The 22,257-nt window shown below is 56.1% G+C and overlaps 10 protein-coding genes across 10 annotated transcripts; 4 read left to right on the top strand and 6 right to left on the bottom strand.

Moving 5' to 3' along the window:
• Window positions 1–15: 15 nt before the first annotated feature.
• Window positions 16–881, top strand: L969DRAFT_15358 (glycoside hydrolase family 12 protein; the record flags this gene model as incomplete). Its single annotated transcript, XM_014714208.1, has 3 exons — window positions 16–151; window positions 207–265; window positions 315–881. The coding sequence occupies 3 exons, from the start codon at window positions 16–18 to the stop codon at window positions 879–881; spliced, it is 762 nt and encodes a 253-aa protein (XP_014569694.1).
• A 131-nt stretch (window positions 882–1,012) lies between these two features.
• Window positions 1,013–3,266, top strand: L969DRAFT_58317 (uncharacterized protein). The gene is made up of 2 exons (XM_014714467.1): window positions 1,013–1,414; window positions 1,469–3,266. Exons 1-2 carry the CDS (start codon window positions 1,252–1,254, stop codon window positions 3,160–3,162), a joined length of 1,857 nt encoding a protein of 618 aa, XP_014569953.1. The 5' UTR covers window positions 1,013–1,251; the 3' UTR covers window positions 3,163–3,266.
• A 2-nt stretch (window positions 3,267–3,268) lies between these two features.
• L969DRAFT_44866 (uncharacterized protein) lies at window positions 3,269–4,448 on the bottom strand (the record flags this gene model as incomplete). The annotated part of the gene is made up of 4 exons (XM_014714466.1): window positions 3,269–3,506; window positions 3,560–3,819; window positions 3,879–4,219; window positions 4,280–4,448. 4 exons carry the CDS (start codon window positions 4,446–4,448, stop codon window positions 3,269–3,271), a joined length of 1,008 nt encoding a protein of 335 aa, XP_014569952.1.
• Window positions 4,449–5,164: 716 nt separating this feature from the next.
• L969DRAFT_92567 (uncharacterized protein) lies at window positions 5,165–6,830 on the bottom strand (the record flags this gene model as incomplete). Its single annotated transcript, XM_014714465.1, has 8 exons — window positions 5,165–5,437; window positions 5,492–5,767; window positions 5,818–5,936; window positions 5,994–6,335; window positions 6,391–6,459; window positions 6,518–6,596; window positions 6,656–6,751; window positions 6,786–6,830. 8 exons carry the CDS (start codon window positions 6,828–6,830, stop codon window positions 5,165–5,167), a joined length of 1,299 nt encoding a protein of 432 aa, XP_014569951.1.
• A 674-nt stretch (window positions 6,831–7,504) lies between these two features.
• Window positions 7,505–8,602, bottom strand: L969DRAFT_15354 (uncharacterized protein; the record flags this gene model as incomplete). The annotated part of the gene is made up of 1 exon (XM_014714207.1): window positions 7,505–8,602. The coding sequence occupies one exon, from the start codon at window positions 8,600–8,602 to the stop codon at window positions 7,505–7,507; it is 1,098 nt and encodes a 365-aa protein (XP_014569693.1).
• Window positions 8,603–8,732: 130 nt separating this feature from the next.
• Window positions 8,733–9,895, bottom strand: L969DRAFT_92566 (uncharacterized protein; the record flags this gene model as incomplete). Its single annotated transcript, XM_014714464.1, has 2 exons — window positions 8,733–9,505; window positions 9,559–9,895. The coding sequence occupies 2 exons, from the start codon at window positions 9,893–9,895 to the stop codon at window positions 8,733–8,735; spliced, it is 1,110 nt and encodes a 369-aa protein (XP_014569950.1).
• A 120-nt stretch (window positions 9,896–10,015) lies between these two features.
• Window positions 10,016–13,085, top strand: L969DRAFT_70805 (uncharacterized protein). The gene is made up of 3 exons (XM_014714463.1): window positions 10,016–12,570; window positions 12,621–12,827; window positions 12,882–13,085. The coding sequence occupies exons 1-3, from the start codon at window positions 10,094–10,096 to the stop codon at window positions 13,042–13,044; spliced, it is 2,847 nt and encodes a 948-aa protein (XP_014569949.1). The 5' UTR covers window positions 10,016–10,093; the 3' UTR covers window positions 13,045–13,085.
• Window positions 13,086–13,718: 633 nt separating this feature from the next.
• Window positions 13,719–16,858, top strand: L969DRAFT_300751 (uncharacterized protein). The gene is made up of 4 exons (XM_014714462.1): window positions 13,719–13,820; window positions 13,875–15,893; window positions 15,946–16,123; window positions 16,171–16,858. Exons 2-4 carry the CDS (start codon window positions 13,918–13,920, stop codon window positions 16,435–16,437), a joined length of 2,421 nt encoding a protein of 806 aa, XP_014569948.1. The 5' UTR covers window positions 13,719–13,820; window positions 13,875–13,917; the 3' UTR covers window positions 16,438–16,858.
• L969DRAFT_101548 (uncharacterized protein) lies at window positions 16,565–20,696 on the bottom strand (the record flags this gene model as incomplete). Its single annotated transcript, XM_014714461.1, has 11 exons — window positions 19,824–20,696; window positions 19,344–19,772; window positions 19,214–19,294; window positions 19,102–19,164; window positions 18,898–19,043; window positions 18,616–18,838; window positions 18,436–18,559; window positions 18,267–18,368; window positions 17,192–18,213; window positions 16,908–17,141; window positions 16,565–16,855 (listed from the first exon to the last, which is right to left on the bottom strand). The coding sequence occupies exons 1-11, from the start codon at window positions 20,658–20,660 to the stop codon at window positions 16,565–16,567; spliced, it is 3,552 nt and encodes a 1,183-aa protein (XP_014569947.1). The 5' UTR covers window positions 20,661–20,696.
• Window positions 20,697–20,773: 77 nt separating this feature from the next.
• L969DRAFT_101547 (uncharacterized protein) lies at window positions 20,774–22,109 on the bottom strand. Its single transcript, XM_014714460.1, has 4 exons — window positions 22,044–22,109; window positions 21,969–21,990; window positions 21,617–21,718; window positions 20,774–21,563 (listed from the first exon to the last, which is right to left on the bottom strand). Exons 1-4 carry the CDS (start codon window positions 22,092–22,094, stop codon window positions 20,848–20,850), a joined length of 891 nt encoding a protein of 296 aa, XP_014569946.1. The 5' UTR covers window positions 22,095–22,109; the 3' UTR covers window positions 20,774–20,847.
• Window positions 22,110–22,257: the final 148 nt, after the last annotated feature.

The following is a 22,257-nucleotide window of genomic DNA, read 5'->3' as shown; positions in this document are numbered from 1 at the left end:
GAGTCTCTTCAAAGCATGCTTGCCAATAACATTCTTTCAACAATCTTGCTTGCATCGGCGGCTCTTGCTAAGAGCGAGCTTGTCAAGCGCTCAGAGCGTCACCGCCGTCAAGCTCCTGCTGCGATAGTCGAGCACAACGTCTGCGGCAATAGTGAGTCGCTCGCTCGTATCTGCTTACAAGCCCATCTGCTGACGCTGCGACTCAGACTATGATTTCTCAGCTAACAAGCTGTCAGTTGAAGGTGGCGACAGTGTGACAACCGAGGTACGGGCGCCAAAGCTGGTCTTTTATTTGGGCTGACGTCTGGATGCAGCTGAACGTTTGCAATGGCGACATTGCATCATACTCGGCAACTTGGTCCGTGACGAGTGCACCTGGCGCGCTCAAGGCTTCCCCTGGCTTCGCACTCGCCAACATCGGCGGCAAACAACTCAGCTCGCTGAAGAACATTCACGCTTATTGGGTCTGGGAGTGGGCTCAAGTGCAGCCCTCAACTTCCTCGCTCATTGGCTATCACATCTACCTTGGCTCGGCACCCAATGCTGGTAAAGCCGGTGCACAGACGGTCGTCAACATCTACCTCTCAGCTCACAACAAGAATCCCCTGGGCGATGTGGTCGCTACTGACGATATTGGCGGTCACCGCTGGCAATTGTACCAGAGCCAAGGCACATCCCAGACCGTCTTCAGCTTCATGAACCACCAACTCGTGCCAGGTCTCAAGCACTTTGCTATGGAGCTCGAAGTCTTCCTGGCCTACCTTCAAGCGCACCTGAGCGTATCGAGCGCACTTTACATTGTGGCAGTCGAATCCAACATCGAAATTTACGGAGGATCTGGATCGCTCCTGACCAAGGAATGGCAAATGACGCTGACCTAGACGTCTTGCATGTGCATGCTCAAGCTGGTCTGGGAATGCATGGTCTGCGTCACGCGTCACAGCTTGCTGAATATTCTTTTGAATAAATTGCGACGATCATATTCAAGTAGCGCGTCCCCTCCCGTTGGCGACAGACTGGGCTGACACGGCAACGGGAGGACTGATATTGATCGTCTCGTGCGCGAAGCTACGAGCAAGAAGTCAAGCGTTACCCGCTATGCTTGTTGCTCGTTGAAAGCGCCGACTCGACTGGCAGGGGTGACTCTGTCAACCTTGCAAGAGCATTCACCCTTGTTTGATAAGAGCGCGCTCTGGCGGCATCCCGTGGGAGCGCCCAACTTGAGCGCAGCGCCGTCCTTTGCAGCTGCATATGGCACCAAGGAGAGGTTCTGCTATTGTTGCAACTGCCAACGAGCAGCGTGCCGTCAGCGCAGAGTCGGCCGACCGCCTGCCGTCAACACTCATGCTCGACCCGCAGGAAGAGACGCTGATGGGTCGACCGTCACATGAGGCGAGTGCCCCAATGCACGCAGGTGCGTATAGACAGCAGCATAGCGGATACGACGAACTTATCAAGCTTCCCGCAGCTGTGGATGACGGCGGATCATATACGAACGAGCCCCCTTCGGCCATGCTGTCAGGCGCGGCCTCGTCCGACAGCCGTACATCTCATGATTACATGCCGAATCTCGTGTTTCCTGCTCCGGAGCAGAGCACGACGGAGCCTACAGAGCGCGAAGAGCGCGCAGGAAGTGGCGAGGCGGACGGTCCTCGGCCGACCTGGTCGAGAGCCTCGACGGCTTGTAACCGTTGTCGCTATCGCAAGATTCGCTGCGATGGCCAGACACCTTGCTCCCGATGTGCAGACGCCAAGGCGGAATGTGTCATCACCAAAGTCACGAGCACAGAGAATGAGATGGCTCGCGCCAAGAAAGCGGCCGCCAAAGAAGCAAAGAGGCTCAAGCTCGAAGCCGAGGGCAGAACGCTGGACGACGATGCCGTGAATAAGCCCAGCAAAGCCAGGCGGAAGATCACAGCAGCCAAGGCACGCCAACGCAAAACTTCTGTCAGAGCCAAGCAAAGCGAAGAAGACGCCATCTATCCGCCCACTGACTATCCTCCTGCGCCATATCCTGCTGTTTTGCCATCTCAGCTCTCGCCAGGAGCTCAATACAGCGAAAGCATCAGCCCACGCATGAATCATCTGGAAGGCTTGTCGCGAGGATATCCCTCACGACTGAGTCAAATGACGAGCGATCCTGTCAGACCGTCCGGCTTGGTTGCTCGAGACTCGGCCAGGCGCTTTCCAGACAGCTTTCCAGGCGTGCCTGCTGGGTTGTATCCGGTCGAATCGCCGGGTCTACCACCTTTGTCTGATCGGCCGGCGATACATTCTGAGTACTCGCCACCGACAGCGGTGCCGTTTCGCGCTTATGCGCCACCCATGGAAGCACCGAATCACCCAGTCATCAGCCAAGCCTCGCTGCTGCCTGCCCGTATGCCAACTCAGACTTCCCCTCATAGTACATCGTACTTGAGGCAACCACAGCTGTCGCCTTCAGGATCGCCCGAATGGGAGCATGCACCCCGTATGCCACCACGGTCGGTGCAGATCGATCCTAGCCTGGCCATGACGGCGCCTCTGACGAGTGCACACGACAGTCACATCACTTGGGAGCCGACCAAAGCTAGCCATCATGGGATACGTCGGTCCGACGAGACTATCTATTACTCAGCTCCGATGGCCTCGACGAACAGTAGAGGCCAAGAACGTCATCACAATGAACAAGCCAGGCGTCTGAACTATTATGGCCACTACGATGGCAGTCTCGCAAACGGAAATGACGTGCATTCGCAGCTCTACGAGCATTCGTCTACTGCACCTGCGCCACCGACTTTTGAGCCCTATGCCCAAGTCCACTCGCTTAAGCTGCCACCGATACGTGGAGAGTATCCGCTTGGGCAAGGAAGATTATCACCGCCAGATCTCAGGCCCGACGATGGACGCATGGGTCTTCACGGATCAGGCTGGCCAGATAGGACTCGGACAATGTCTCCGATTGACTTTTCGGAGGCCGAGAGGCTGCACGAGGACGATGACGCTTTGACGAGGCTAGACAGTCTCCGCGGTGATTCCCCCATTCACGCTTACTATAGTCACCAACAACCCATGTCTGCGCCAGCCATGATGTCTTCTCATGGCTCGCATGCTTCTCAAGACGCCCTCGACCGCTCCACAGAGCATGTCAGTTTGATCCAACCTGCTGGTATCACTTCATAAGGCCTTCGATTGCGATGACGTTCAATACTGTGTTGTTGCAGAACGTGTAATCTGTACCTGGAAAAAAGGATATGCTTTCGAATTACATCAACAGTCTGACCTGTATTTATGGCAGGATGGCGCGTGTGTCATCTGGACTGATGTGAATCTCTGCTACGACCGGTGGCCGGTCGAAGTCTTCTCCGCCGTATGAACGATGCCTGCTCGGCGCACTGTATCCATCGTCATTGGGAGGACGCGAGAGGGACAGAGCAGATGCGCCTGTCGTGCGGGTTCCATTAGGAGGTAGACCTTCAAGCTCAGGATGCCATTCGTGATAATGCTCTCGCAGAAAGCTTGGCATCCTGCATTGGGCAATGTCAGCAGCCTTTCGAGCGCCCTTATTCCGTCAACGTACAAAGCCTCTTGTGAGAACGCCCAGCCGGAATCACGTCGGAGCGTGATGACAGGACGACGTGAATTAAGGCTCTTGCGCCTTTCTGCCCGTATCTCGTCGTACGAGCGACCCTCTGCGCTCGCCTTGCCTTTCTTTGCCCGAGATGTAGATGTCTCGGACGTGCCTTCGTCCATGAACGTGCCTTCATGCTCATCCGTATAGCCATCATCATCGACGTCTTCCTCGTCAGAATAGATGACCGTACGCTCATAGAATGCGAACTTCCCAGCCAACGAAAATTAGCGCCCTAGCTCGGAAAAGTTGAGTGCAGCCAGCTGACCTCGGTATCCCGCGCTGCGGCGCTGCTTCGACGACGGTCGACGTACGAAGCGTGATACACAGGAGCAGACTGAGATATCTGTGGAGCTTTGCCCTTGTCTTGGCTTGCCATGGGAGGCACGGCAAGACGGCTTTGAGCGCTGCCCACGATAGCGGGCGCTCGCAGGTTCGCGGGTTCATGTGGAGTATAAGGTGACATGTCACAGTCGTTGTCTTCCTCATCGGATGACTCATCCGCCGTGTCATGGTCGAACGAGTCGTCCATCTCTTCGTCTTGCTCATCCGTATCGTAGTCGGCCTCGCTGTCAGCGGCAATGCCAGGTGCTGGTCGGGGTGTCATCTCTGAAGCGGCGAAATCCATCTCAAAAAGCTCTGTCGATGGCGGAGGAGCTTCGGCAGCACCTGAAGTCAGCTTTGTGCTCGAAGCAGCCAAGCACGAGCCGCGCTGGCCCACAGAGGGACCAAAAGGCGATGAAGTGTTGCCTGCAGCATGCTGTCCAGCGGCGTCTTGGTCTACTTTGGCAGGCTGTCTGAGCCCAATCTGCCGTGCAGCAGTCCGCGTGAGTGTCATCTGATCAAGGTAAGCACTCAAGCTGGCACAGGTCTGGATAGCAACCCGCTCGCACGCGATAGGCGATAGCCCATTTAATAAATTAGGAAATCGGTCACCGTGCAGAACTGTTTTCGCGACCGCCCTCTCATCATCTCATTCATCAATAAGGGCACAAGAGCTGCCCAGCGAGCATGCGCGCCTTCGCTGAGTCTATAAACACCGGCCCTACTGATCGCATCCTATAGCAGCTGAGCCTACTTGTCGCCGGGTGCCTGAGTCATGCCCGCCGCCTGAAACCTTGAATCAGACCAGCCACGCAGATGGTCGGCTTGAGTGAGGAATCGTCGCACGATGCTTCCGAGAGATCGTTGGTGAGAGCCTACCGGTGTGCCGTCGTAATGTCGATACTGAGTATGAAGGAGAGTGAGTCGCTGTCACTCTTGATAACCACCAAAGCAGCTCCAACGAGGCCGTCGATTATTTGAATCTACTCCTGCTGATAGTGAAGGCTGTCGAGCTTGACGTGCCGATTCGTGATGATTGCCGCGCGCCTGCTGACAAGCGAGGCACCGGACTGGATAGTCCCTCACTGAAGTGAAGCAGGATCGTCGGGAATTCACAGCGAGCGGGGATTTCGTCGCTCTTTGACAATGCACGCAGACTGGGTGAGGAGCCGGAAACTTGCTTTTCATTGGTACATATAGGCCTTCGAGCGGCAGAGACGCCAGCGACGATCAAGCATTCATGTAAGTCTCTGGAGCGACGCCCTCGGCGGGCATGGGCGTGATGCCGACCTCGAATCTGCTCTGGATGGCCTTGAGGACCTCCTCATCACCTTCGCCCGTGACAAAGGTGATTGCCAGACCACGTCCGCCAAATCGACCTGCACGAGCGACACGATGCAGGTACGAGTCCGCCTCGGTAGGCGCATCATAGTTGATGACGACGTTGACTCGCTCGACATCGATACCTCGTCCGAAGATGTCTGTAGCGACAAGAATGCGTTTCTACACGAAACGAGCTCGTCAGAAAGCCGCGCTTTGGCATAGCTTAAAACTCACCTCGAACGACTTGAACTGTTGGTACTTCTTGATTCGCTCTTCTTGTGGCAGACCCGAGTGGATGCAGATGCTAGGGAATTGACATTCGCGCAGCAGGCGGTCGAGCTCGGTTGCACGAGGTACAGACTTGACGAAGATACAAACCTGGTTGAATTCGAGACTGTCGAGCAGATCGTTGAGCTTGCGATTCTTGCCGGCTTCCTCCAGTCGGACATAATGCTGCTGAAGACCGTGAAGAGTAAGCTTCGTCTCATCGTCGACGTAGATCTCGAGCGGCTGCGATCCATGCGTCAATAGAGGCTGACAAGAGCGAGGCGATGACTAACGCTCTGCATGAACTTTTTGCACGTCACGCGGATATCCTTTGCGAGTGTAGCCGAGAACATCATGACCTGCTTTCCATGAGGGGTGGCTCTGAAAATCTCTTGCACATCACGGCGCATGTCTACACGAGACACATGCGGGTCAGCGATAGGCACTCCGACTGATGTCGAGTACATACCGACTGCTTCGAGCATCTTGTCACATTCGTCGAGGACAAAGTGCTTGACGTTTCCGCATTTGAGTACTTTGTCCCTGACGAGGGCATTCAGGCGACCTGGTGTGGCGACAACGACGTGGGGGCATTTCTCCTTATCTTTGAGGACCTCGGCATCCTTCTTGGGGTCGGTACCACCGTAGAAGACGCTCGTGCGGACGTCAGGCATGTACTTGCTGAAGCGGGCATACTCGTTCTTGATCTGGTAGGCCAGCTCACGAGTGTGACATAGCACGATAACGGCTACTTCGCCGTCGACTGGCTCGATCTGTTGCAGGGTTGCCGTCACAAAAACCGCGGTCTTGCCTACGACGAGACGACCTCAGCTTGCGTCGCGCTAGCCCATGCCGTCATGACGCACCCATGCCAGACTTGGCTTGACAGAGGACGTCCATGCCGAGGATTGCTTGCGGAATACATTCTTGCTGGACTGGAAAGGCGTCATGTCAACATATGGCGCCCAGATATTGAGACGGAAGCGGGAGCACCTTCGCTGGGATGTTCGAAACCGAGATCAGAGATAGCTCTGAGCAGCTCTGGCTTGAGCAAAAAGTCGCGGAAGCCGGTCTAGAAAGCGGCAGGGATCAGTTCTGATGCCCTTCTTGTCCAGTGCGACGCGAGCTGACCGAATGAATGCCGACATAGGATCCCTTTTGATCTTTCGACTCGGCTGCGCCCATCTCGCCGGCCGGCGCGGTCGTCACGGGAGGTAGCTCCTCCTCCTCGTAATCTGTTACGTGCGAAAATCCGTCCGACCACAATTTGAGATGAGGTACGGCGTGACAGAGCAGGTCGTGACATTGATAGCCAATTGTCAAGCCAAGTCAGAGGCGAAGAGTGCGCCAACAGCCAATGGTGGCGGACGAGAGAAGCAGCAAGCAAAGAGAAGCATCAAAGTTCAGCTGATGTTCGCCCAAGCTTGTCTGACAGGCGCGAGAGGGGAAAGAGGGGAAAGGTCGTTTGCTGTCGAGATCGATGACACTGCTCGATGTGCCTTCTTCTTAAGGCTGTTCGGCCTCGGTGCTGCTTGACTGGCGCTCCATACTTGGCTTGCGGCCTTCCTTCTAGCCTGACGTGCGGCCTCAACATCCTCTCTCACGGCTGAGCGAGTATGGTCATCCTTGACCGGCAAGCCGAGACAGCTGAGATGGCTGAGCTGACTCCAGAGTCGCTGTCATTGCCTATCCACCGCCTTGACCCTCTGCGCCATCGCTCCGACCTCCAACGCACACGCTGGCTCTTCCCCGTTGGCCGATAGCTCGCCCATGGTTGAGGTCGTTATTGATCGCAGTCGAGTCGAGACGAGGGCGGAGAGGTATGTCGATGTAGAGATGCAGAGTACAAAGTAGACTTGCCGATGAGATCTTCCTGATTGTCCGCCATCTTGCTGTCCTTGCCTTCAGAGACGCTCAGCAGAGCAGGCAGAACTATGAGTCCCCGGGTAGATTTTAATCGAAATTATCTTGGGATGACATTCACAACACGTAGGCATCTACGAAAGAGTCAAACGAGCTGTCCGACTCGCTAGTGTCGCTCAAGTCTAGCAAGACAGGCTTGCGCATCCGTGGTCGACGAATCTCGGTGAGCTTCAATGGTGCAGGACACTGCTCTCGACGGATGGAACGCTTTGCTAGGATCTCTTGTTCTGCCCGTGCACGCCTGCTTGTCTTTCGCTCCACGCGCACGATGCCCGGATCAAGTGTCACATGCTCAACATTCACATGGACAGACTGGCGAGTCAGGAAAGCCGCCGAAGGCTTCTCGCTGACCAGCAGAGGCGAGATGGCGTGCGTTGGCCTCAGCTGAACATCTGTGTCCGGCAACGGCGGTAGAACAGGAGGCGAGAGCATGACGCTCATCTTTGCGAGCTTCTTCTCGCTCGATCTCGTTGCAGACATGAGGGCAGTGATCGGCGAGCGTTTCTTCGAGTGGTTCTGTAGTCTAGCGTTCGCCTGAGAGGCTCCGAAGGGTCGTCTGCTTTCCAGGCGTAGCTTGACAGGAGACCACGGTTTCGCTAGCGGTACGCCTGGCAAAGGTTTGCTGCTGCTCGCAACTGAAGACTTGGCCGGCGTCGACAGTCGTTGCACTATCTGAGCCTGCTCGATCTTGCCGGTCCCTTTCAGCCAGCCCAATATCTGATGCGTCTGATTAGCATGATCGATGTTGTCGTCTCGAGCTAGCTTGCGTGCGGCTGACAGATTATCGATCAAGAAGCCCTTGAGATCAGGCGAAGCAATTTCGGACGGAGAGACGACGAGTGTCGGCGATGGCAAATCGATCATTGGCTCGCGAGACAATTGAGAATAGACTGAGGAGCCTTCACAGGAGACGGCAAGTGCGGTCAGATGTCTGCCTGTGCTCATTGTGGTATCCTGGTTGGCAAGAGCGGAAGCTGTCAGACTGCTCGAACGAGGCGCTGGCTTGTCCATGTTCTCGGATCTAGGGCTGACTGGACGAAGCTTGACATTTTGCAGTGGTGCAGAGATGATGGGACGGCTCGAGGAAGAAGAACTGACTGCTCGCTTACTCGATCGCTTGAGACTGAGGTTGGCTTTGATTGACAGAGCTGACATAGTCGTACGCGAGCGCTCCTGGTGAGCAGGTGCGACTTTAGCTCATATGGAGTTCGTGGTCGTTGTGCTTGTGCAGATTGATGAGTGAGAGCAGCGATGGTCCGTGTACGCACGATCTGAGATCATCTCGTCAGGGAACGTACAAGCTGCGGTTTGCATCCGGCAACGGTCTTCGAGCTCGTTGTTGCTTCTTGACGGGCGTTGTTGACGCATGAGCTGTTGCATCAAGAAAGGGCGAGCTGGGAGCGCTGACGTTGCCCGTCGCTTGGCCTTGCTGCCATTCTGCAAAAGCAGCCTTTGCCTCGGATAGTTCGTCGACAGTGATCTCACGGGTCTTGATATCGAAGAGAGGTGCTATTGCTGCCATCGTATGGCCAGCACCGCGAGCTGCGAGCGCTCTGTTTCGCGCGTCTGCTGCCGCCCTGAGAGATATCGAATCATTCCATTGCACCGAGTTACCGTTCAGATGGTGCAGATTCTTCTCGAGCGCGGCGTTGGAGCCATTCATCGTGGCCCTCGTAGGCGACTGAGGCGCGGTCGACGCTCTTGCCGGTACTGGACGACGGGGTGTTTCGACAGGCTCGTCGAGGGGCCCGAGCGCGTACAGTATCCTGACATCTTTACCGCCCTGCGATGAGCGTTCAAAGTGGCGAGCACATTGCAACAGAGGCTTCAGATAGGCCGGCGTATCGTCCAAGTTGTGCGTTGCGACTTGCACGCTGGGAGTCTGACCGAGATGTATTGCTTGCCACGGGAGGGTCTGATGAGGCATCTGAGCATGCAGCTTGGTCCTTTGCCCAGTAGACTTGCGAGCGAATTGTTCCTCGATGTACTTTGACGTCGCTCTGACTTTGTGGGACATGGGCGGCGGTAGTTTCTTGAGCGCGTCGAGGGTATTGATGACTGTAAAGGGGGCTATCAGATCCGTGCGAACGGCTACAGTCGAAGCAACGCACCTTCTACAGGTATGATGAGCGTGTGCGCTTCTTCTCTAGCCCAGCGTCGCACGACTGGCAGCGCATACAAGAGCGCAGACGTGTCGACAATGTAGATGCAACCCTTGCTAGGCGAGCTCGGCGGCGGGACCTGCCCGTTTGGCCCAGTATTCATAGCTGATGCCGTCGGTCGAGCTGTACCACTCATACTTCGGGTGACACGCATGCTATGAGCGGCAGGTGATGAGAGCAGGCTTGTTCCTTGGGGCTGTGCTTCGACATGTTGCGAAAGGCTCGTGCCGTTCAGGGAAGCACTGAGGGAGCTCAGATCTGCTTCGTCGGATAGCTGAGCATCCATCTGAGCAAACTATCGACGCTGCGGCGGATCTGACTACCCTCAGGGACGACTTGTCTGTCCGTTCGGCTGGTTCGAATGACAGCAGGAGGAGGACGCGATCGACCAGACAGACGATCGAGCGCGATGCAAAGCCAGTCAGACCAAGCCAGCGCTTCAGCTCAGTCGCGCGCCTGAGGCGTCAGCGATCACTGTGATGCAATGGACAGCCTGTCTCACGAGCAGGCCCGGGTCCAGACGGGAGATCGACCCATAGATGTGCCGTCGATAGACGCAAGCAGCCCACCAGCTCCGTCCGCATCACACTTGCTGCCCGCCCCTCCAAATGCAGTCTCACTCGCACCCGTGGCGGGCAGGGCGGCAGGTGCAAGGCCAGAGATCTCCAATGTTGCTGCAGCGGGCACCGTCACCCCTTCAGGCTCCGAGACTGCGCCAATGTCTGCTAAAAGCAATCTCTCGACTCTGTCTTCGGGTGCAGGTATGCAAGTGCTCGCCTCAATGAAGCTGGCCCAGGCTGCAGCGAGCTCAACGAAGCTCTCGGGGACCTCGTCTGGCAGTCCCCAAGAAGAGAAGACCCTCAAAAGACTGGAGGTCGCGTTCACCGAGAAAGCGATCGAGCCAGCGCCTGTCCAGCACAAGCTCATCCTAGAAAAGTATGTACTGTACGAAACCAAGATGCACTTCTACCTCGTCGCCACCAACCAGTCTGACACGCGCTATCGCGTCCTCAAGATCGATCGCCGTTTTGACGCCAGCCGGGTTGATCTGCAAGAAGACGATGTGATCTACACCGAGCAAGAGAAAGACAGTCTCCTGCGCTCCTTGGAAGAAGGTAACAAGAATGCTGGCGGGCTACACCGCCTGCCGACCCCGTACTATGGCATCGTTGGCTTCATCCGCTTCACTGCTGGTTGGTACCTTGTGCTCGTCAAGAAACGCTCGGCCGTTGCCTTGCTGGGCGGTCACTACATCTACCACTGCGATGACACGTCCACTGTGTCTATATCACCTGCCGTCAAACCTGACAGACCGAGTGAGGAGCAACGCTTGCTCAACATATTTCAACAGGTCGATCTCTCGAAGAATTTCTACTTTTCGTATACCTATGATGTCACAAACATGCTACAGGTCAACATGACCATGCCTGCCCATCGAGCCTGTCGAGAGGATGACGTGCCCGCGACGGCTTGGGGCTACAACGACAAATTCATCTGGAACCGATTCTTGCTCGAGGGTGGCTTCTCGAACCGATTCGAGAGGTCGCACTGGGTCTTGCCGCTGCTTTACGGCTTCATCGATCAGGCCAAAGTCTCCATATTTGGCCAGAATGTGTTCATCACTCTCTTCGCGCGACGATCGCGGCACTTTGCGGGCGCACGCTTCCTCAAACGTGGCGTTAACGAAGACGGCTATGTTGCAAACGACGTCGAGACTGAGCAGATCGTGTCAAAGCTGTCGACGACGCCCTTCTTCACCGTCACGAAAGAGATCGAGCCCGCCACAGGCCGCATTACCTACCTACGCAAGGCGAGTCCAGACTATACCAGCTGGGTACAGCATAGAGGCAGCATACCTTTATCCTGGAGTCAGGAAACGACTGGCATGACGCCGAGACCGCCCATCGACATCAACATCATCGATCCCTACTTTGTGGCCGGTGCAAAGCACTTCAATGATCTCATGTCGCGATACAGCGCCCCCATCATCGTGCTCAGCTTGATCAAAGGCGGTCGTCATCGCGAGGCGAAGCTCGCACCCGAATTCTCCGAGTGCATTCGCTACCTCAATCAATTCCTGCCTGCCGGAAAATGTATAGAGTATGTTCCCTTTGACATGGCAGGCTCGCACAAACGTCCCGGCATCGACAGCCTGAGCGTCCTCGAAGATATTGCCGAAGAAGCGCTTGAGAAGACGCAGTTCTTCCATAGCGGAGGGGAGCCCATCGCGTACGCATACAGCAACGACGAAGATGCGCCGACCTATCGACCTGTACCGCTCATGCAGACAGGCATCTGTCGGACCAATTGCATCGATTGCCTCGATCGTACGAATGCCTGCCAGTTCATCTTGGGCCGGTCGGTTTTGGGCCACCAACTGCGCGCATTGGGCGTATACAAAGGCACGACGCTCGAATTCGATTCTGATGCGACGAACTTGCTCACGGAAATGTATCACGACCACGGCGACACGCTTGCACTGCAGTACGGTGGCTCTCATCTCGTCAACACGATGGAGACCTATCGCAAGATCAATCAGTGGTCCAGCCACAGCCGTGATATGATAGAAGGACTCAAGCGGTACTACTCCAATTCCTTTGTCGATGCCGACAAGCAGACCGCGATCAATCTCTTCCTTGGGATTGACACGCAAGTCTTGCTTCGTCTCGCACATAGAAACAAAGGTCTTCGCAAATCGTATCAGCAATGGTTCGACAGACGTTTCGTCGACGGCAGCACTCGCGAAGCGGCTCTATCACGTCTACTTGACCAGTCTTTGAGAGACGACATAGATTATTGGATCGAGTACTACCGACCCAAGGTCGTTACCTTTGTACAGCGCCATTTCGCCTACAAAGTCAACAGCACGCTCAAGTATTCGCCTTCTGCGCGGTTCTCGGGCGATCAGCTCGACGAGTCGCCATTCACAAAGCGAAAGAATATTGAGCAGCCCCACATCAAGTTCGTTTACATCAGTCGCGTGCTATGAGTAGACTGATGTTTGCGCTCAGAGCGCTCGGAGGGACGCGCCAGTGGATGAGTACAGCATCTCGAGACAATGTCAATGACAAACGCAAGTCTCGCGGCGGCAAAGGCGAGCTGGGCGACACAGAAGCTGAGCCGATGCGCGTTCTCCCTCCAGCAAGCACGACAGAAGGCCTCGCGCTGCGCTTGTTGGCCCCTGTCGTCGAGCCGCAAGAGGGCGACGAATACGAAAGGCGGGTGGTCACAACAATGCTAGATGAGATGCTCACAGATCGTGTCGTGTGCAGATACGTACACCAGTTCGCGCATCTTTCTCTCTCGCAAGACTTACAGCGCAGCCAAGATCTCTCAGTCTACCGACGAGCCTGTCAGATCTCAAAAGGCGTCGAGTCTGCCTTTGAGACGCAGTATGATGTATACAAGGCTTCGACCTCTGTTGTCGTAATCTGATATGTTTGAGGTGTCCCGCAGTTCCGCCGCACATCTGACACGCTCAAATTGACGCGCGCGTGCTTCCCGCCCGAGCTCGAGGCTCGACCGACGGCTCGTTAGCCTCACCGGGTAGGCCCGCAAACTCGCTGTGTGGACTGCTGCAAGCTCGTCGTTCGCCTCGGCAAAGGTCAGAGAGCAGCCGTCCCGCACTGCGACGCTGCGACCCATCACAAGGGCACTGCGTGAGTTTATCGCTGTGTGCGCAGCTCGCTCGAGCTTAACCGGCCCGCAAGCAGCCGTAGCGAGGTCCTGACGATTCTCGAGGACGCTCGCTCCGACTGAGCAGCTTCCTACATAAGATCGGAACCGCACACGAGCAGAAGAATGGCAAGTCATCATCCCACTGCCCTGCTCACTCGAGCTGTGGCTGATGAGACCGGTCGCACGACCACAAAGCAGGCTCAATAGATCGCACTGGAAGCTCCCCCTGGCCAGCATATCGCAGAGCAGCCTGTCTGGCCGCTCGCTCGACCGTACAAATCGCATCGACAAGCTGATTTGAACGTGACGGGCAACATACCAGACTTGCTCGAAGACGTGCAGCTGTGGTGCTCGTCGCAACGCCGGTAGCACAGGGATCCGTAGATCTTGCACATCTGCCTCGACTCCTCGACGCTTCGCGATCGCCCGCAGAGCCGTCTCAGCAGCTCTGATTTGCTTGCGATACGCGTCTGCTCTCGCTTACCCTGCCGGTCCAGAGCATCGCACTTGAAACTAACCTTCAAGCGGAACACGTACGTCTCGTTTGGTACGCACTCAGCGTCCGATGACGCTTACGCGCAGTGCAGAGGCACTGCCTACGCCTTTGTCGGTGTGACCCGGTAAGCTACTATGATGAGCCATCGCGAGACCATCTATGGCGTCGAGCAGTATCGCTCACCAGACGTTTCGGATAGTATGCTCGCGCACGGGTTTCAGACGGAGCGGCTGCGGTCCTTGAAAGCAGTTTCGCCATTACAGCACGCGCAAGGGCGCACAACTGCTCACGGGCATTCGCCGCCTCAGCCGGCACCGCATCATCACGGTCACGATTTGCGAAGCAGTCCACAGTATCTCGTGCACGTGCTGATCGAGCGACCGGAAATGTACGATGGGATGCGCCAGGACCAGCGGCCCTCGGCTTCGCAGCTGTCCAGCGCGGCAGCAATGGCGCGACAGCATCAGACTACTGCGCGCGAGTTCCTAATGGAAAGCGTACCTGCGGATGGCGACGATGCTATGTCCATCGACGCTGAGCCCTTTGAGCATCACGGAGCCCCATTCGAAACGGTCCCTACAATCTCCACGAGTAACTACCTGAGTTCATTGTCCATGCAAGACGCGCATCAATGTGATCCGCACGACAATCTGCATGAAGCAGCACTCCCTCACTATGGCTTGCGACCCCTGCCGAACCGAATTTCCATGTCGCACCATGCGTCAGTTTCATCGCACGGCATGCCAGAAAGCCGGCCGCAACTCCGACAGAGCCTATCGGATTCCGATCACGCTTATATACAGCATGATCAGCAAGGTCATCCGTATTTTCCGGGGGCAATGACAGCAGCAGGCAAATTTGCGAGCGAATGGTACATGCCAATGCCATCGTCTTCCAGTGGTACGCAAGGTCAAACGACTCCCTTGCCGTCTGCGACGTATAGCTCGATGTCGATCCGGGACGAAGATGATAGCATGAGTAGCGCTCCTCAATCGACGGACTACTTGCTACATGGTCAAGCTTTGCATAGATTGCAGCCTACAGCTAGCTTCGATGTCAGTGGCAGCGCAGAGCGCTATAGCGGCAATGGACCGCTCGCCCATGATTCTTCTGCTCTTCGCAGCGGTGCTGTTCTGCACAGCCCTACCCATCTGCGCGAGGCCGACAAGTCACCTCAAGCGAGCTGGCCCTGCAGTCCGGCAACCACCTCGCCCGTGACGGAGCAATTCCCACACGGCGGCCTTTCGTCTAACGGACACCTGTCCGGGGATGACTGTGTATCGCGCGCATATCTCCGCAATGGACAGTTGGACCATTCGGTCAGTCTCCCGCATTCCTGGAGCGATCAAATGTGGCCCAGACAAGCAGCAGGAGCTTCGACTCATGGCGCAGCCGAGTCCGTCTACCATCCTCACCACTCAGTACGCAGCCTTAGCGCTGTCACACCGGATCGCCAACGATACCCGGATCTGTGGGTTGGCTCGCCAGCGCCAGAGACTTTGAGCAACCTGCCACCCGCGAAGAGCACGCGGCGATCTCGTCGCTTGGCTGCCGATAGCTCACTCACGTTTACCATGTCAAATCCTTCGCGCGCTTCATCTGGACACGCCACGCCGCTGTCTAGCTCTAGTCGCATGCGCGGCTTGCACACTGATGAAGATGCCTCGGAAGCAGGCAGTGTCGCAGCCTCTGTATTCTCGTTTGGTGGCATCTCTGGCATGACAGCTTCGACTGCTGCTACGTCTGCCATGGCACCGCTCACGCGGCAGCCTCGCCGAACTTTCCCCGCACACATTAGGTTCGATGATGTGATGCACAACCTTTACCGATGCTTTCCAGTATCGTCATATTTGCCCGAAAACGATCCTCGTCGGCGCAGGCTGGACGCATCGCATCGCATCGTCTTGCCGCCAGCGCCGCCGGATGCGCAGCTCAATACGCCCACGCACGGTGATCTGGACCTGTACTCGCCGCGCTATACCAAAAGCTCAGGCTCTGACAAGGTTGGCCTGTGCCCGATCTGTTGCGAGCCCGAAGAACGAGGTGGCGAAGGGGAACTGAAGTGGCTGCGCACGAAGCAGTCCGCTTTCCTCTATCACATGACGTTCTAGTCAGTCCTCTATTCCCTGACGCGTTACAACCAGACTGATGCCCTTCTGCAGTCACGGCATATCGAACGCAAACGGAGCGCCTTTCTCACCGCCGGTACAGATCCGCGTCGTACCTCGTCACACGAGTGCGCTCAATGAGCGGTCAACGATGAAAGAGGGCCTCTGTCATGAGTGCAATCAGTGGGTAGCCGTACAAGGTATCAAAGACGGCGACGCCAAAGTCGCAGAGGTGAGCAGGCTTCCTCTTGCGTGCCCGGATGTTGACGCGGAACTCAGCTCTGGTGGTGGCGGCATGCAAAGCAATGTCATCACACACGCGTGGATGGCGAAGGCGATGACTACCTGCAAGATGCGCTCTTTGACCTGCTGTCTGCGCCCTCCGGCAATCGTGAGGGCCGACAGACATCGCCGGCTTCGAGCTCGCGGGCACCTTCAGCCAGTAGAGCCAGTCGCTCGCGACATGGGCAAGGTCAGGAGTCAACGCGCAGCTCACGCAGTCTCAGGTCGACTAGTCGGCTACCTCAGTCCCCGGAGGAGTTTTGAATGCGCGTGGCCGTCAGACGTGTAAGGGGACTGCTGAAAAACGGTACGGGAGACTGGTAGCTCTCTGTAACGAAAGGTTTACAACATTTGTGTAACGCTGTCACGATGCAATGATGTAAGTACGTGTCTAGTCTAGCGCCGCGCCTCCATAGTGCTTTGATGCCGCCGACTCGCCCTGCTTGGGAGGATTATCTTGATCTGCGCCGCCGACTTCTGCCTCTGAACGCGCGACCGGTCTACCTGTGACCTTGACGGCACGCACGGGCGGCTGATTCATCTTTTGAAGTCTCTGTCCTCTCTTGACCTCCTTCTGCCAGGCATCGGATGATGTTGCTGCACCGCCCACTGCAGGCTTGCGCATAGCCCACTGTATTGCATGCTCACTCGTCTCGTGCCCACGCTTGCGTATCGCTGCTTCCTGCTCTCACTTTTATTGAGCGCTACAGCAGGCGAAAGCTACTGTGACTTGCCTGACTGATTTTCAGTGCGCTGTAGATGAGATCGAGTCGAGGGGTCTCTACACCCTTGCTTCTTGCTCGATCGAGCACTGCTCCGACGATTGGCTCCAGCTCCATCGGCCTGCCATATTCTAGATCGAGAAGCATGCTTGGCTTAAAGCCCTTGTTGGGCGGGCTTGCACCTTCTTCCAGCTTAAAGCTGTCTTGCGCCCCAAGCCCAGCGCCTGGTGTACCGGGCGTCGTCGGCTGAGTCAAGTGGTCAGAAGTCGGCTACACAGAACGCAGGCATCACTTACATCACGTTTGATTTGGTAATTGCGCACGGTGAGCTTGATCGTCGCATCGATAGTATCAGCCGGCATATCTCGCTCGGTGATTCCCATGGCTCGCGCAACATACATAACCTCCAGCATCGTTCTTCGAACAACGGGCAATGTATGTGGGAGGACTTCGGGAGCGCAAGCTTCAGAGACAGTACATCGACCAAGAGCACAGAGGGTCGACCAAGCTGAATTCCAGAGGTTCTTCTGCCATCGTTGAGCCTGAATATCTTTTGCTATCTCCACTTGACCCCCGCCTGCTTCGAGCAGGCTAGCAAACTCTCTCAGCCTTGCTTCGCCTTGTTCGACGCGGTCCGGAGTGAATTGCGAGGCAATGGGCGCAGAATCTGTCCGTCCAGGCCCTGCACCTGTGCCTGAACCTGTACCGGCAGTGGATGAGGAGGAAGGCGTTTCCGAGGCTGTCGTGGGTGCATGAGGGGAGGGAGAGCTGCCACTGGGCGCGCCACCGTCGAGATGAGTGACGGAGGCAGAATTGTGTATCCTCTCCTCGCCCTGGTAGTAGCCAATGACGAGTTTCTCGAGCATGCCATGCTCTACAGTGGCCCCCTTGTCGAGCACGTTGGCGCCGATCCAAGCGACGACACTGATGATGATGATGCCGGGGAACGACGCCTGAACCGGCTTCTCGATACCGATGCCGTTCTGGATGAGGACGACGGTAGGCGCTCCTGCGCCTGTCGCAGAAGCATTATCTGCTGATGATGGCATGAAAGGGGCCAGAAGCTCGGCTGTAGGGATGACATCGGGCAAAGCCTTGAAAGTGCAGATGATAAAGTCATACGCTCTGTCCGCCGCTTCATTTGAGGAGGAAACGATTCTGTAGGGCTTCCAATGCGGTATCTCGCCAAACTTGTCAGAATGGATGTCTATGCCTCTTTCGGCAATGACGGGGTAGGATGATCTCGCAATCGCCGTGACGCGAGCTCGCTTGCTCTCCGAAAGGATATAAGAGTAAATCGTTCCGACGGCGCCCAGACCTGTCCAGTGGGCCTGATCAGCGCTTGCTGAGCCTGCCTGACATCTGGCAGACCTATGACGAGAATCTCGAGCGGCTTGTCGGCCATGTTGATACTTCGGAGGTTGACTTGGAGATCAATTGACATTACCGCGACGAGATCGACGAGATTATCATCTGAAGAAAGTTGCCGGCAAATGAAAAGTGATGCACAATGCTGAACAAACAACAACAGTTCAACGACTCTCTTGCTCTGCTTCTGTGGTATAGACTTGCACTCGTTCTGCGAGAAAGGCTTGCAACCGGTTGGCATTCTTTGTGTAGTTGCTCGATTCTGAGTTGTACGAGCGACAATTGTCAAAGATGAGCTGACATGACTCCTCATTAGCGTCTGAGATCTCAAAAGGCCGGTACGAGGACGTACCTGTGCGTCTCCGAGAAACTCTGGCAGCTCTTTGTACTGATTTGCATCGAGCTTGACCTCCATGGTTTCGAGATCCATCGGATGAGTGACGACCGAGTAGTAATCCGTCACTTCGTCTTTGTTGACCGGCCTGGCGAACGCCCACGCAGCTGCATGGTTTTGCATATCCGTCAAGAGTCGCTGCATCGTGTTATGATGCGGTCCTCGTTGCGGTCGACGTGTTCTGCGATTGCAGAGCATTCTGTCAGCGTATACGCGTTAAGGCAGCAATGCCCGACGTACAAGACGTCCATCTCCGGCGTCCAGCCAATATCGCGTAGTCCTGGCACACTCCGATAGTCGATCGAAGTAGCGCCATTTTGGAACAGGTCCGCCCCTCGATGCACAATATGTGAGCGAGAGATCAGTCTGATCTTGGCCAGGACGGCCTGTTCAGGAGAGTCGAAAGATGAGCACGCGACCAGCTCGTCTGTCAAAGCTTCTGACCTCTTTTTGTTTTGCGAGTATATTCTGCACGTCGAGATACTGGATCCTATCTAGCATATTGCACTGCGCCTTTGTCAGTCTTGCGAATCTACATGTGTGCCATCGGGACCACCTCCATGATCGTTCCGCCCTCGTAATCCTTGATATAACCCGCCCATACCGAGCGATCGAGCTCGATGTCCTTCGAGAATCCCTGCTCGACGATGTGAATACATTGGCTTCACGAGAGCGCGCCGACCCACCTGCTTCTTAAAGTATCCGATCGCATAATTGTCCGCATAAGTGAGAAAGTGGGTGACGCTCGGAAATGTCTTCTTGGTATAATCCTTGAGATGGTTCATCAGGTGCGATCCGTAACCTTTGACTTGCTCCGTGCCGGTGATGGCGCAAAAGACGATCTCTGCAAAACCTCTCTGCTCGAAAGGTCGGAAAGTGATACCGCCTACGACTTGGAGACCTCGCTTGACGATGACGAGGCTCCAGTGGTTGCGATCAAAGACGAGCCTTGCTATATACTCTCGAGGCATCTTGGGTAACTGACGCTGGAAGATGTTCTTGGCGCCTGTGAGCAGGATCAGGGCTGTCGGAGTCGGTTGACTGTTGGACACGCAGACAAAGCGTATGACATTGTGTCGCTCCTCGACCAAAGCAGGTCTCTCTTGGGCCACAGCCTGCTCATTCAATAGTGAGCGCAGGAGCACAGCTAGCAGGGAATGACTCACTCGAGTAGTGAGATCATTGACATCGATTGCCAATCCCGCAGCCAAGCCAGACAGATTCCGCTTCTCGTCCTCTTCTGTGGACTTGGCAAGCTGCAACTTGAGCTGCTCCTGTCGTGCCAGATTCTCCAAGCCAGCTCCTTTGACTATGGAAGCAGCCGGTGTAGTCTTTGTAGAAGCTTGCGTCACTTGGGCTCCGCTCGCCGTCGTCGTGCTCGTCTTTGAAGAAGAGGAGACGATGGGACCGGCAGGCTCTGCACGACTTGGCTGTTTGCCTGCAGAAGCAATCACCTGCACGGGTAGACTCGGCACAAGGATCTCCTGTGCAGACGCGGGTGTGGACGTCCTAGATACATCGGAAGCAGGCGTATCCAGCCTTGGCTCTGAGAACCGCGACTTCAATACCGGGCTATCGACCGCAGAGAGATCGCTCGAGCCGTCCGAGTCTGCGCCCGCGAGCTGACGTCGAGCAGAAGCAACAGAAGGCGAGTGCTTGCGCTTCTTAGTCGGCGAGCCCTCTGGTGCATTCGAAGAGGAAGTGACGGGGAAATGTTCGACTTGTCCAGCGACGGCTTCTGCAGCCGCGCGCTGGCTCGCCACGACCGCCAACGGCTCATGAATGTTCTTGCGCTTCCTGTTGACGTTGCCTGCCGCGCTTGCAGGCGTGCTAGACTGATTTGATCCCTCAGAGGGTGCAGGCGAACCCGATGTTGACGCTGTCGCAGAGGCTGGGCTGTCTGCTCCTGCTGGCCTGTTCGTGCCTGCCACCTTTGCCAACGCACCCGCATTCTTCTTGGGTATCTTGGGCAGCTTCGTGTTCTTCGGCGTCGCCTTGGGCATCTCTGCCGAGGCTTTTACGACGAACCTGCGATCCTGTCAATTGCCACGAGACGCGCCGCGCCACGACGAGCAAGTCAGGGTGCCACTCGAGCTTCAGGGCATAGATGACGCATGGTAGCACACTCGGACAGCAGAGTGAGACGCCAATGCACACTCGTGACAACACAGGACCGTGACAGGCAACCGCCTACTTGGCAGCCTCATAGGCCTTGATCTTGTCCGCGATACGGGCTTGCTTCTCCGCGCGAGTCGACTTGGGCAGGTGGTTCTTCTTCGAGAGCTCCTTCCATTGAGCGAGATCAGACTTGTCCGTCGGCTGGGGTGCGGGGTCTTCCCGGATCTTCTCGTGCGCGGATGAGTAGATCTCCTCGAGATCGTCAGGCTCGACACCATCCTCGACGTACTTTGCGAACTGGGTCTTGTATCGCTCTGGATCTTCCTCTTGCAACTCCTCCTGGAAAGCGCTGACGTGACCTCCCATGATGTATCTAAGCAGGACCTCAGAATCTAGCTCCTTCGTCTCTGGATCGTAGCCTGGGAATCGCTTCTCGTTGTGGGGGATGAAGATGCCGCCATCGGATGCACCCTTGAGAGCGCCAAAGACTCTGCTGCCAGTCGAAGTGCGCTTGAGTCCGGCATCGAGGTAGCACTTGAACGGTCGCGGACCGCCCTCGATATGTTGGGTCTCCGTCATTGTTCCGTCGGGCTCCGTCACGCCTTCGTACTTGTCTGCCAGTCCGAGCTTAGTAAGTGCACGACGAGCGACGAGCAGGCCGGTCGCGTAGGCAGCTGCCCAATTGGTGAGGCCGTGCTTGATGCCATAGCGGGGGAGCTCGTGCGAGTAGGCCGCCGCAAGAACGATGTCACCAACGATCTTGGCATGTACGACCTGGCAGATGATGTCTAGAAGACGCTGTCAGTCCCTTCGCCTGTACCATGACCGGCAGCCTGCGCACCTTTGTTCGTGAAACGCACGACGAGGCGGTACTTTGGCGAGTTGTACTTGTTCTTTGCCTGGCTGATTAAGCGCTTGCGAGCACGGTAATCCGTCTTGCCCTCTGCAAGCGGTACAAGCTGCGATCAGCGTCTGAAAGGCTTGACTGGCTTGTTGCGAGGCTCGAAGGCGATCAGATAGGAGCGAAAGACTTTTTGTACTCTTTTGGCTCGGCATCGCAGTCGGATGACCGCTCAGAGTGAACTATGCATATTCTGATGGTTCATCAGACGAGACCGTGTGCTGGGCGTATGCTGCTGAGTCGGGCAAGCGGCCAAGTGAAGGAGAAGAGAGATCTCAAGAAATTGACACACCTCTGCGCCTGCGGTACTTGACCTACAAGAACAAATGTCAGCAATTCATCGACCGTTCACAGTGCATGGACCTGCCTGATATCTGCTGTAGTACGCATCATTCTTGACGAGCTTGACGAAAGGCATCTTTGACTTGCTGGCGAACTGGCGGTGGCCGTGGCGCACTTTCTTGGAAAATCTCTCACGGTCAATTCCGCGCGCGAGTTAAAAGCTTGCTCCAGTGCGACTCAGCCCACGATCGCTTGAAAGTTCAAATGCATCCCAATGACAATCACTTCTAAGGAGGTCA

This window comes from Mixia osmundae, assembly GCF_000708205.1.
Source record: "Mixia osmundae IAM 14324 unplaced genomic scaffold scaffold_2, whole genome shotgun sequence".
Classification (NCBI taxonomy): Eukaryota; Fungi; Basidiomycota; class Mixiomycetes; order Mixiales; family Mixiaceae; genus Mixia; species Mixia osmundae.
The sequence above is the reverse complement of the archived record's forward strand: the minus strand, read 5'-3'. Positions and strand labels throughout refer to the sequence as shown.

Coding starts and splice junctions, on each gene's coding strand:
- L969DRAFT_101547 (XM_014714460.1), bottom strand. CDS start 22,094: ATGCCTTTCGTCAAGCTCGTCAAGAATGATGCGTACTACAGCAGATAT. Junction 21,991..22,043: donor CGTACTACAGCAGATATCAG/GCAGGTCCATGC, acceptor TTGTTCTTGTAG/GTCAAGTACCGCAGGCGCAG. Junction 21,719..21,968: donor CAAGTACCGCAGGCGCAGAG/GTGTGTCAATTT, acceptor TACCGCTTGCAG/AGGGCAAGACGGATTACCGT.
- L969DRAFT_300751 (XM_014714462.1), top strand. CDS start 13,918: ATGATGAGCCATCGCGAGACCATCTATGGCGTCGAGCAGTATCGCTCA. Junction 15,894..15,945: donor CTCTATCACATGACGTTCTA/GTCAGTCCTCTA, acceptor GCCCTTCTGCAG/TCACGGCATATCGAACGCAA. Junction 16,124..16,170: donor GCGACGCCAAAGTCGCAGAG/GTGAGCAGGCTT, acceptor CGCGGAACTCAG/CTCTGGTGGTGGCGGCATGC.
- L969DRAFT_70805 (XM_014714463.1), top strand. CDS start 10,094: ATGGACAGCCTGTCTCACGAGCAGGCCCGGGTCCAGACGGGAGATCGA. Junction 12,571..12,620: donor ATTGAGCAGCCCCACATCAA/GTTCGTTTACAT, acceptor GTTTGCGCTCAG/AGCGCTCGGAGGGACGCGCC. Junction 12,828..12,881: donor GAGGGCGACGAATACGAAAG/GCGGGTGGTCAC, acceptor TGTCGTGTGCAG/ATACGTACACCAGTTCGCGC.
- L969DRAFT_58317 (XM_014714467.1), top strand. CDS start 1,252: ATGGCACCAAGGAGAGGTTCTGCTATTGTTGCAACTGCCAACGAGCAG. Junction 1,415..1,468: donor GAGTGCCCCAATGCACGCAG/GTGCGTATAGAC, acceptor AGCTTCCCGCAG/CTGTGGATGACGGCGGATCA.